The sequence below is a fragment of the Cetorhinus maximus genome, chromosome 17, assembly GCF_964194155.1.
Source record: "Cetorhinus maximus chromosome 17, sCetMax3.hap1.1, whole genome shotgun sequence".
Classification (NCBI taxonomy): domain Eukaryota; kingdom Metazoa; phylum Chordata; class Chondrichthyes; order Lamniformes; family Cetorhinidae; genus Cetorhinus; species Cetorhinus maximus.
The window spans coordinates 50,177,973-50,191,727 of record NC_135895.1 but is presented as its reverse complement, the minus strand read 5'-3'; the positions used below and the strand labels follow the sequence as shown (position 1 = coordinate 50,191,727).

Sequence of the window (13,755 nt, the reverse complement as noted above, 5' to 3'; positions counted from 1 at the left end):
AGACTAACAGTTTTTTTTATTAGGTAAAGAGTTTCAAGAGATATGGATCAATGTTAGTTAAATGCAGCTTAAGAACAGATCATTCATAATTGAATGGTGGAATATGTTTAAGGGGCGGAATGACATTCCTGTTCATATGTTCCTTTGTTCCTTCAGCTTTGAATGCATACACCAACAGAATTTTGATAACTTGTATAATTCATTGTGGTACTCAGTCCAAAGATTACTGTAATAAATCAGTGTTATAAGTTATCCAGACTTTTGAGGGTATGGTTTTTCATGGAGATATTACTGCTATCTATTGATTCATATTGTTTGACAAAATGTATAAGTGCTATCCTTGGATGGAGACCAGGTATTCTGCAAGTTCATCTGTGACATAGGCTTGCCACATTGTTGAGCATATAACCAGATGGTGACATTCAATTCAACATTGAGGGAGGTGCAACTGTTTGAGGCTCTGTTGTTCAGATCAGATATTGCATTGAAGACTTGAATACCTGCACAAGTGAATGTAAAAGATCCTATGGTCCTATCAGAAGAAAAAGGAATAAGTCATATCTCCTCGCAAACATTCCTCTTCTAAACAGTGCTTCCAAAAACAAAATTAATTGGTTATTCAACATGGACTGATAATTCAATCCATTTACTGTTTTTGGATAAAAGCAAAATACTGTGGATGCTGGACATCTGAAATAAAAACTGAAAGTGCTGGAAAAACTCAGCAGGTCTGGCAACGTGTGGAGAGAGAAACAGATAACGCTTCAAGTCGAATATAACTCTTAAGAGTCAAATTGGACTTGAAACATTAACTCCGTTTCTCCCTCCACAGATGCTGCCAGGCCTGCTGTGTTTTTCTAGTATTCCCAGTCACTGCTTTTGGAACCTTATATACAGCCTGACAAATGCATTTGAAAGACGATCCAATTTTATGAATGTCATGCCTGAGGAATGGCATATGAGGAAGAGGCCATGGGCAGATCTTTGCAGTACTTCCTTGGTGAAGACAGATGCTAAGTACTCATCTAGTACCTCAGCCATGTCCTCTGCCTCCATGCATAGTCTTGTTCTTTTAGTGGTTATCTTAATTATGACTCCTTGTTCTCTACTCGTCCATGAGTAGAAACAATTTCTTCATGTTCACCTTATCAAACCCTTTGACAATTTTAAAGACTTCTATTAGGCCTCCTTTTAAATCTTCCATTTTGCAGAACATCATAAATTAATCAAATATTTTTCAAAATGACTAATCAGCAGAAGACTATCATCCACCAACTAGGATGTGCCCCAGAAAATTCAAAAAACATTGGGGAACTTTTAAGTTGTAAATTTTCTTTGAGCTCAAATGCATCCTGTATTCATCCAGTTATACTATTTTAAAATTAATGCTGACCATTTTCTGTGCTGGATGCTATTGGAGGAAAAATTAAAAGCTCAGTCACATTATTCACTCCTAAAATTACTTAAATATTCCATTTCATCTTTGATATTTTGCTTGTTGTGACCATAACGTTTTTTTAAAGAAAATACTTCTTTCCATTGTGTTTATGGTTTCTGCAACATTAATTCCTATGACATCAAGTCCTGTATAATATAAATGTATAAGTCAGCACAATGCACAAGAAAGTGAATCATGATAAACATTGAAAGTTAACTTGATGTGTGCTTGAACTTGGGGTCAATAGACCCATACATCTCAGTTAGCAGCCAGTTCAAGATTCTCCATGGAGAATCCTTGATAATTTTAAAAAGAACCCTGAGCACTCCTAGCTAAAGTCGAGCACAACTACGTAGGTATGAGTTTAGAAACTCGTATATAATGCTTCTTGTGTAGCTGTTGCTGCCATTGCAACTGGATGAATTGGTTCATTATTGATTCATTTTTAGATTTTATGTAAATATTAACAGGAAATTAACATGACGCACTTAAATTTTAGGATTCGGACCTACTACAACAAGAGAAGAATTAAAATCCAGATGGGAAAATTTGCTGGGACCAGAGTATGAAGTGATGGTATGATTTTCCAGCATCATTTCTATTGACAAGAATTGAGATTCAGGAAACAATAATATTATGCAATAAAGTCAGTGATGATAAAGATCTTAATTTTATTTATGGAAATTGTAGAATGAAATTTCTATTTATAAGCATAGTCGGATTAAATAGTAGTGTTTCATCCAACTTAATCAATGTGCATATGTTAAGGAGTACCGTGACTTCACTGGAAATTTAATAGATTTTATGAAATGCTCGTCTGAACTAATTCTAGTTATGAAGTTATAGATTGCGGTTGTATACAATTCTGCTGCTGTTGATGGCCCACAGCACCTCATGGATGCCCCATTTTGAGTTGCTGGATCTGTTCGAAATCTATCCCATTTCACACAGTGGTAGTGCCACACAAGATGATGGAGGGTATCCTCAATGTGGGGGAGCGCAGCACATCAGTGCACAAGACAAGACTGAAGCATTTGCAACCACCTTCAGGCAGAAGTGCCGGGTGGATTATCCATCTGTCTCCACCTGTGATCCCCAGTATCACTGATGCCGGTCTTCAGCCAATTCGATTCACTCCACGTGATGAAGGCACTGGATACTGCAAAAGCTATGGGCCCTGACAACATTCTGGCAATAGCTCTGAAGACTTGTGCTCCAGAACTATCTGCATCTTTAGCGAAGCTGTTCCAGTTCAGCTAAAACACTGGCAGCTACCTGGCAACGTGGAAAACTGCCCACGTAGGTCCTGTCCACAAAAAGCAGGACAGATCCAACCTGGCAATTAATGCCCCATCAGTCTACTTTTGATCATCAGCCAAGCGATGGAAGGGGTCATCCACAGTGCTATCAAGCAGCATTTACTCAGCAATAACCTGCTTACTGATGTTTAGTTTGGGTTCCACCATCCCCACTCAGCTTCTGACCTTACAGTCTTTGTCCAAACATGGACAAATGAGCTGAACTCAAGGAGGTGAGAGTGACTGCCCTTGCCTAGAGTTGACCGAGCGTAACATCAAGAAGCCCCAGCAAAACTGGAGTCAATGGGAATCATGTGAAAGCTCTCCACTGCTTGGAGTCACGTCTAGCACAAAGGAAGATGGTTGTGCTTGTGGAGGTCAATCATCTCAGTCTCAGGACATCAGTGCAAAAGTCCCTTAGGCTAGTGTCTTAGACCCAACTGTCTTCAGCAGCTTCATCAATAATCTTCTCTCCATAAGGTCTGAGGTGGGGATGTTTGCTGATGACTGCGCAATGTTGAGCACCATTTGAGAGAGCTCAGGTATTGAAGCAGCCCATGTCCATATGCAGCAAGACCTGGGCAACATTCAGGTTTGAGCTGATGTGTGGCACAAATGTTACTTGACACTTAAGTGCCAGGCTGCGACCATCTCCAACAAGAGAGAATTCAACCATCTCTCCTTGACATTCAGCGGCATTACCATCGCTGAATCCCCCACTATCAACATGCTGGGGGTTACCATTGACCAGAAATGGAATTGGAGCAGCCATATAAATACCGTGGTTACAAAAGCAGGTCACAGGCTGGGAATTCATCTCCTGATTTCCCAAACCCAATCCATTATCTACAATGCACAAGTCAGGTGTGTGATGGAATACTCTGCACTTACCTGAATGAGTGCAGCTCCAACAACATTCATGAAGCTTGACACCATCCAGGACAAAGCAGCCCACTTGATTCTCCTCCCATTCACTCCCTCCACCACCAATGCACAGTGGCAGCATTGTGTGCTATCTACAAGATACACTGCAGCAACTCAAGGCTCCTTCAACAGCACCTTCTAAATCTGTGACCTCTACCACCAAGGCAGCGAAAAGCAGCAGATGCATGGGAACACCACCACCTGCAAGTTCCCTTCCAAGCCACACACCATCCCGACTTGGAAATATAATTGCTGTTCCCTCGCTGTTGCTGGTTCAAAATCCTGGAACTCCCTCCCTAACGGCACTGTGGGTTTACCTACACCACATGGATTGCAGTGGGTAAGACGACAGTTCACCACCACCTCCTCAAGGGCAAGTAGGGATGGGCAATAAAAATTGCTGGCCGAGCCAGCGATGCCCACGACCCATGAAAGAATAAATAAAAGAGAAAAAAAAGGATTTATCTTGTTTGAAGTGGATTGTATTCAGATTTACCAAATTAGGTACTGGAAATCTGAAATAAAAACAGAAACGTTGGAACTACACAGCAAGTCTGGCAGCATTTATGCAGAGAGAAACAGATTAAACGTATCAGGTCTAACCTGATGGAAGATCTGTTTTTATTGTATTCAGATTAACTTCTGATGCAGAGACCTGTACATTTCAAGAATAGACAATTGAGTTGATATACAAATGCATCAACAAGACCAGATATATTGCCCTGTCAAATAATATTTGATATATTAGTTCAAATGACTGAGTTTAATGATCACAAGCAGACATATTTTGTGTATTTCTAACAGTTTCAGTATATTTAGAAAATAGCTGAGTCCCCCTGTGAATTGACGAGCACAAAAATATAATTTCTACTTGAGTATTGAAACTTTTAGATTTTCTGTACTTCCTGCATTTCTACTAAATTTCTTGCTGTGCTTATTTTGTAGTATCAATAAATGCTGGATGTAATATTGTAAGGAAAATTAATTGCTGTTGATTATAATTGTTTCTCTTCAAGATATCTTTCTCAGCTTCCACATCCTTGATGATTTCATCTCCCCTTGTCATCAATTCACCATCTTGCTATATTCCCTAAATTTCTATAACCATATAAACTCTGCTACTTGGAATCATGGTTACCCCTTTAAGTTTGTTATCTCCCCGGCATCTCTAGTCTGACCACTGACAAAGCTATAAAAAGATTAAGGCTGGAAGTGGAGATGGTAGTTTGCAATGATAGAGAGATGTCAAACTTCTTCTTTATTGAGGAATAGAGATCATGACAATACTTTTGAAATAGAAACAGGCAGTGCCCAAGCAAGGGAAGCACTCAATATGTCAGCTAACATGAGGGGCAGGAGAAGAGCTTGGATATTATAATTAACACATCTGCAATTTTCTCACCCAGTTCTTTTAATACCATGTTGTAGAAGCCATTAGTTCCTGTAGATTTATCTATCTTAAGTTTCATTATTTTCTCCATTGCCATTTTTGAATCTACGTTAAATCCAATAAGTTTCTCCCGTGATTTACTTTTAGTTTTCTATATTCCACTGTATATAGTCCTCTTCCCCTATTATGAGGACAGATGCAAAGTTTTGATCCAGTCTTTTATTGGCTATTCAATGAGGGGGTCCAATAATGCAAGCATGGGGCTCTGATATAAATGGAAGCATAGCTGTCAGAGCATGCATATCAAAAGAAACCTAACAAGACACTAAAATACCACAAAAAATATTGAATTTTGATGCCAGTTGCTTTGTATATCTTGGAGCTCTTTATATCCTCTCCAAGCAAACCCAGAAGTATGATTTCATATAATAGTTGAAAGAATATACCCTCCACGCTACAAATTAAAACTTCAGTTTTGCTCAATGTTGAACTATCACATCATGAATAATTAGGTTAATATATAAGTGAAAATGTAATGTTCATATGCTGAATTCAGTCAAATTAACTCTCACTACTTTCCTTATTTATAATTAGGTACTCAACTTGGACACTGAGACCTACGATGATGTAGAACTGCAGAAATACTCCAAGGTACTGACATGCAATACTTCCAAAACCTTAAATGACGGAAATGGGTAAATGTTTATTTTGTTTCAGAATTGTCCCATTTCTCTCACCTTACGCTTAGTGAAGATTTTAAATTGATGACTTGAAGAGCAAATTCTTTGACTGAAACAATGAGGACACTAAAGATTTACAAAGTTCTTGTAAAAGGCAAGCTTGTGATGGTCTGGCATCAGCAATAATATCAAAGAGAAAATTTTGTTACATTTGCCTTACCAGGCTAATAAAGCAGCTTGGGGAAGTAACTTTTTGGTGAAGATGTAATTCCCAGAATAAACATGGCAGAAGATTGCTGTGATTTTGTATGAGTTCATAGGACAAAAAGTAGTTTTTCCAAATTTCAGTTGTTGGGTATAACAAATTGTACTATTGAAAAATTGAAGAATATTGGGATATCCACAAGGCCCCGGTATATGCACAGTAGCACATTCTGAGAGCTCAGTTTGACTAATTATGATTCATAGGCTAATGTGCGGCCGAGGGAGCTGCATCACCAGCAAAAATAAATTCTGAAAGAACAACTTTTTCTTCTGTTCTGAATTGCAGAACAATTCCAATTGCAGCTACATTTAATAGCCTAGTTAATGATGGAAAAAGAGATTAAAACTACAACTGTGAATAGCAATCTGAAATAAAATGATGTTGCGGAAAATTGACAAAGCATAGTTGGAGCTATGACCTGGTGATCGAGTAAGAATCAAGCTTGATGAGGGGAAAAGATCTGAGAAGTGCTGTTACAATAAAAAGGCAAGGACAGGATTCCAATATTATATATCATTCGGACAGTTAATAGCTGTACCAACAGGAACAGAACAGAATATACCTACCACAGATTTTCAAGTACAAAAGCAAAATCAATTTGTCATGATTCACAGACTTGAGGTTTACATTTATTTGTTAACTCAAGATTGTACTGTTAAGTACCATTAGATTAAATATCCGCTCCAATTGTACTGTTACATTCGTACCAACTGCAGAAACATCAAAACCTCATGTGAAAACTACCAGTGGCAAGATATTTAAAATTAAATTTTATTAATTAATTTTTTCACAGGGTGTGGGCGTCACTGGCTAGACCAGCATTTATTGCCCATCCCTAATTGGCCTCGAGAAGGTGGTGGTGAGCTGCATTTTTAACCACTGCAATCTGTGTGGCGTCGGTACACCCTCAAATGCTGATAGAAAAGGGAGTTCCAGGACTTTGACAAGCAACAGCTAAGGAACAGAGATATAGTTTCAAGTCAGGATGACTTGTAGCTTGGAGGGGACCATGCAGGTGGTAATGTTCCCATGTATCTGCTGCCCATGTCCTTTGAGGTGGTAGAGGTTATGGGTTTGGAAGGCGCTGTTGAAGGAGCCTAGGTGAGTTGCTGTGGTGCATTTTTTAGAAGTTACACGTTGCTGCTTCTGTGCATTGGTGTGGAGGGAGTGAATGTTTTAGGTGGTGGATGGGGTGCTAATCAAGTGGGCTGCTTTGCCCTAGATGGTGTCATGCTTTGAGCATTGTTGGAGCTGTACTTATCTAGGCAAGTGCTGAGCATTCCATCACACTTCTGACTTGTGCCTTGTAGATGGCAGACAGGCTTTGGGCAGTCAGGAGATGAGTTACTCACTGCAGAATTCACAGCCTCTGACCTGCTTTTATAGCCATAGTATTTATATGGTTGGTGTAGTTCAGTTTCTGGTCAATGGTAAAGCCCAGGATGTTGATAGAGGAGTGTTAATGCCTTTGAATGTTGAGGAAAAATGGTTAGATCCTCTCTTGTTGGAGATGGTCATTGCCTGGCACTTGTGTGGTGTGAATGTTACTTGCCACATATCAGTCCAAGCCTTAATGTTATCCAGGTATTGCTGCATATGGTCACAGCCTCCTTCAGAATGAGGAGTCACTAATAGTGCTGAACATTGTGCAAAAATCTCCACTTCTGACCTTATTATGGAGGGAAGGTCGTTGATGAAGCAGCTGAAAGTGGTTGGACCTAAGACACTATCTTGAGGAACTCCTGCAGCGATGTCCCAGGACTGAGATGATTGGCCTCCAACAATCACAACCATCTTCCTTTGTGTTAGGTATGACTCAAACCAGTGGAGAGTTGTCCCCCTGATTTCTATTGATTCTAATTTTGCTAGGGCTCCTTGATTCCACACTCAGTCAAATACTGCCTTGATGTCAAGGAGGTCACTCACTTCTTGAATCCTGCTCTTTTGTCCATTCTTGGACCAAGGCTGTAATGAGGTCAGAACTGAGTGATCCTGGCGGAACCCAAACTTAGTGTCAGTGAGCAGTTATTGTTGAGTAAGTGCTGCTTGATAGGACTGTTGACAACCCCTTACATTACTTTACTGATGATCGAGAGTAGAATGATTGACCAGGTTCGATTTGCCCTGGTTTTTGTGGACTTCCATGGAATGTGGGCTTCACTGGCAAGACCAATATTTATCTCCCATACACAATTGGCTTTTGAGAAGGTGGTGGTGAGCCACTTTCTGGAACTGTTACAGTTCATGTGGTGTAGGTACACCCACAGTGCTGTTAGGGAAGGAGTTCCAGGATTTTGACTCCGCAATGATGAAGGAACAAGAATATATTTCCAAATCAGGATGGTGTGTGACTGGAGGTGAATTTGTGTCGGATGTGTTCCCATGTGCCTGTTGTCTTTTGTTATTCTAGGTAGTAAAAGTCACTGGTTTGGAAGGTGCCGTCAAAGGGAGCTTGGTGAGTTGCTCCTGCAGTGGTGTCCTGTAGCTGAGATGATTGATCTCCAACAAACACAATCATCTTCCTTTGTGCTAGGCACAACTCCAATCAGTGGAGAGTTCTTCCCCTGATTCCCAATTACTTCAATTTTCCTTGGGCTTCTTGATGTCACACTGGGTCAAATGCTGCTTTGATGTCATAGGCAGTCACTCTCAATTCATCTCTGGAATTCGGTTCTTTTGCCCATGCATGGAGCAAAGCTGTAATGGGGTTTGGAATGAGTGAGCTTGGGGGAACTCAAACGGAGCATTGATGAGCAGGTTATTAGTGAGTCCTAATACTTGTATGCTTGAGGAAAGGATGAGCCTGAAGCCAGCCTGTAACTTTAGACTTTATTTCCAAGACTGCAGAGTAAATACATTGACCCTTCCAGTTTCCCCCCCAACACCCAGTGTGAACACCTATTTATACCCTAGTAATGAAGCCCAAATGCCTCTCCAATTGAGGATAGCTGTTCTTACTTACCAACAGAAAGCATATACTGTATTGCAGCACAACTTCAATATTAACAGATTCCCTTCTCCAAAAAAAATACAAGTGCATTTTATTTTCAGATAAAAAGTAGAAATTGAAGACAGAAAAATAAGTCTCACATTTTCAAGACCGAGTCGTTCCTCGTCTAATACCCTCAACATTTTTTTTTCCATTGCAAGCAATCCTTTGAGACAAGCTGAGAACTGATGCCTTGCATCGACCCATTGGAGCTTAGAGATTTCCTTTTTCTCCACCATTTGTTTGGTACTTGTGATATCAATTCGTAACCCTCTTTCACTTACACTCCCCGCAGAGTGTACGTTATCCCAAAGGGATCGATTGTCAACATAATATTCTATTGGGACATTTCCTTTGTTATTTCCCCCATGTAGTTTTGCTCAAGCCAAAGGACAACATTTCCTATTTTCACCCACAAGAAATATTATAAAACCTGCTGTACTTGAAAATCCAACAATAAGGTTTGCATCAAAAGGAGCCACTGAACGCAATCAATTTTATATTCTTAGGGTCACCCAAAGATGGAAACTTCAGTACATATTTCTCCCTCTAATTTTATTTATTTATTTATTTATTTAAAAAAAAAAATGTTTTGTTCACCTGTGAGATGTCCTCGACCTTAGCATGTTTCATTATAGCACTCAGTGCAAGAACATCAAAGCTTGCATCCGGCTTGCACTGCCTAACCAATCTAACTGTCCAATCAGACTTTGCAGCTGCTTCCTCATCCTTGAGAAGCATCTGCATCTTTCTGCAAGGACCTAGACTGCCTGACTGCGGTGGGGCTAACACTCTCCCAATACGATTGTTGGTATAAAGTAACCTTAGACCCACCCTGTTTTGTGATAATGCTGGCTGACCCCCATTTGAGACCCCTGTAAACTACCAAACTCCCTCCAACTATGCAACTCCTTCTGTTTAGCCTCCCATATAGCTTTATCCCCTAACTTGTTGCTGTTACAAAAACACCTCGGTCATGGGGACTTCTGCTCTTTTGTCGTAATGGTTCAGCATTTACCACTCTATGTTGCCTGGTTAAGCTGTGACCTCCTCCTTGCCTGTTGAAGTCTTTCTGGGCTCTTCCTGTTAGATCTCCTGTATACCCACCGAGGTCCTATCCACCATATGCGAATGTGTCCTCACCCAGGATTGATCACCCAACCCATTTCTATAACTTGGGCTATGCTTCCTTATTTCCCTTCTTGTACTTAGTTCTACCAGTCCATGGCCTTCATTGCTTGTCCATCGTCCTGGACATTCAGCCAATTCTTATATTTCCCAGTAGATTTTCCTGCCTGTCCCACTATTGTTGCATCCCTCCAGTTATCCAATCCTTCTGGATGGTGCAATACCTGAGAATCCATTTTGGGAAACTGACTTCTGAACAAAATAGCCCCTTCCTTTATCAGGTTTTCTACCAATATCTAGCTCCTGATCTATCACATCTTGCCTCTCCTGCTCTGCCCCACAAAATATGAGTATACAATACAGCTGGTGCTTTGTCATCAGTTATCACCTGACCCAAACTCCCTCTGAGCAACACAATTCTTTCATGGCAGTCACCATCATCATTCTTAGCGTCCGAATTCTTTTTCATGCGTTGCTTCAAAAACATGGTTCTTTTGCTAAGGGCAGCTCATTGCATAATGATATTTAGAATCACACCGATAACACTGATTAATTATTTTTCATGCATTTCTCGGCTTCAAGTGCCTATGGTAACCATACCAGGCCTCCTTTTTGCCTCGATTCCCAAATTGGTGAAAAGTGCTATGGTTTTCAGGCTATCAACAACCCCATCATTGTACTGAAATCTGTGTCTAACATGTTGGCGATCTCAAACTTTGGTAACCATGGAGTCTTCCATCCTTTGCTTTACAGCAGAGTTGCCTGTGTTTGATAGGAAAGCAGCTGGGAATGATTGCTTTGCCAAAATTTTTAATGGTAGCAGCCACTTGGTCTAATAGAGAGTCATTGCCAGGAAATTGAACCCCCATCAAAACCAAAAGCCTATTGACATGAAAAACATGAGCAGAGTCAGTAATTTGAAAGACAATACAGAGCCCGGGATTTCAAGGTTAAACTTTTTCAGTCTCTTCCACTTATCAAATGTACTCCTCCATCGACTGAGTCTGTTGTCTTGAATCTATCAAAAGCAGACCATGCCTCATTTGCTTCCACTAAATCACCTTTTCTTTAAAAGTTATCCAAAAATTGGAATAGAAGGGTTAATGTGTCTTTGGTTTCCAAGTCATTCACATCCATTTCTGAAAATACTTCAATGCTAATCGTACTCTCTTCTGGTAATGACGAAACCATTCCTTGCTTCCTCCAGGATAAAGAGGTAACCCATGTGCACACTTCCACCATATTTTTCCATTGCTGATATGGTTCAGATTCAGTTAAAAAGCCAGTGGATAGTCTAAGCTTGCAATTTTATATGTGTTCTGCCATTCTGTACCTGAAGGTGCCAGGAATAGTATGTTTCTTTTGCTCTCAGAGAATGGAGAATGACATTCTTATTCAACAACCAATCACCATAGCTCAGTATCCACCCTCTGCTACCATGTTAACTCCACTAATCATATGTTTGAGGAACGAAAGAGTCTGAAGCCAGCCTGTACCTTCAGATAGGTTTATTTCCAAGACTGCAGAGTAAATACGCAGACTCTTCCGCCCCCCCCCCCCCCCCCCCAGTGTGAACACCAATTTATACTCTAGTAATGAAGTCCTAATGCCTCCCCAATTGGAGACAGCTGTTCATAATTACAAACTTTAAGTATACACTCAATTGCAGAACAACTTTGAATCAGAGGGTTGTGGGTTCATGTCGAGTTTCAACATTAAGCGAGGTGTCAGCTGTGGCTCAGTTCATAGCACCCTCGCCTTTGAATCAGAGGGTTGTGGGTTCATGTCCCACTCCCGGAAACCAAGAACTGTGATTGTACTCGAAAGAGTTGCAATCTGTGACTGTTGATAACTCAAAGAATTTAACGAGGTGTCAGCTGTGGCTCAGTTCATAGCACCCTCGCCTTTGAATCAGAGGGTTGTGGGTTCATGTCCCGCTCCCGGAAACCAAGAACTGTGATTGTACTCGAAAGAGTTGCAATCTGTGACTGTTGATAACTCGAAAGAGTTTCAACATTAACAAGAAAGTGTTACTTGAAGGCTGAGATTGTGAGAAAACCAATTCATTGCAGAGACCCTGACTAGTTCACAATAGGAAACAATACAGAAGCTGAATAACCCCCATTCTCTTCAGGCATCTTTGCACCAAAGCCCAGTTAGGATGTGTTAGTTTTATTAACTAGAAAAAAGGGATTTGTGATGGCAGTCAAGTTCATCTCCAATTGTGAAGGAGTAGCCAGAAGACAAATTTTTATTGGTTATTTGGGAAGTTGCTAGATTCTTCTGTGCAACTATTTGTTATGATCTCTGTAGAGAAGGATAAATTTTTAAAAGAAATACAAGCTTCCAGTTAATAGCTGAAAGAATGACTTGACAAGATTTCATGTTTGAAGATTTTTACTGTAACAAGACTAAAAGCACTATTGACTAAACATTATCTTTGTAGGCAACTTATACTTTAAACTCAAAACATTCCCTGTTTTCTTTTAGCACAGCCAAAAACATACTTCACGAATATACTTACACTATCCTTTAAGTGGACATTCAATTCTCGTAGAACCATTATTAGGCACTCCTGAGGGTTTACTTCTGTCCTTTTCCTTTATCAGCCTGGCAACTTTTAATCTCAGGACTGTCTTTCACAGGTGAGGCTTTCTTCCCCCAGAGATTTTCCCTCTAGCACAAGCTAGGCTATTCCTCCAGCATGGTTTTAACTCATCATGAATTTGTCTTTTCAATCCAAGCACGAGTTTTCACCCACATTCATTTGTAGTGAACCACAGCATCTTGCTGTCAAGAGCTGCTCTCCATCTCCTGGATCCTGACAGACTAAATTTGCCTGCGAGTTTCAGAGATATCTTAGGCTTTGAGAGGGGAAAGGGTTTTATCTCCAAGGCAACATGAATCACATGGGCCTTGAAACCAGGTAGGAATGCTGATTAGCTATCCTTGAGAGCCCAATGGTTTTTTTTATCTTGGAAATAAATGGCCAGTTTAAAGCACACCAGTTAACAGCTCAATACTTTCCTGGGACTTTGAGACTCGCAGTCTACCCACTGTGAGCACATAGGCTGCTGTTATTGCCATGAAGTGTAAAAATGTTGCACCTTCTTCCTAGTAATATAATCTAACAAACAAACCACCCAGGCTTGCTGCCTGGCAGTGTTCAGAACAGACCATGTGACCTCCTTTATTTTTTTTTTACCTTAAATTAATGATACAGTCCCAAAACATTATAATCTTATAAACCTCATAATTGTAACATATTGCAAAAATAAAGTCAAAATATTTTAATTTCATGAAAAATCAAGATAAGTTACAGCTGGTCATATGGTAACTATATGTTTTATAGGGCACTGGCATTTAAAGTGATTTAAGACCAATTTACTGTTGAAGTTTCTGTTAAAAGGTGAATATTATGTAATCCTAATTACTCATGAAAAAGAAGAAGAAATATGCATTTGTAATAACAGCTTTAATGGCCTCAAAATGTCCACAAGCATTTTACAGCTAATGAGGAACTTTGAAGTCTAATCCCAGTTGTAATTTAGGAAATGGGAATCAACTTGCCCACAGCAAGGTTCCACAACACCAATGAAATAAATGACCAGTTTATCTTTCTCAAGTGTTGGCAGAGGAATAA

General features: G+C 40.0%; 1 protein-coding gene across 5 annotated transcripts in view; it reads left to right on the top strand.

Annotated features, from left to right (window-relative positions):
* The window catches only part of patj (PATJ crumbs cell polarity complex component), a 392,616-nt gene that overhangs the window by 74,870 nt on the left and 303,991 nt on the right, over positions 1-13,755 (top strand). For all 5 annotated transcript variants that reach the window (XM_078561172.1, XM_078561175.1, XM_078561174.1 and 2 more), the window contains 2 exons: positions 1,938-2,014; positions 5,645-5,701. In XM_078561172.1, the coding sequence (XP_078417298.1) occupies positions 1,938-2,014; positions 5,645-5,701 (134 nt within the window). The remainder of the gene's footprint in view (positions 1-1,937; positions 2,015-5,644; positions 5,702-13,755) is intronic.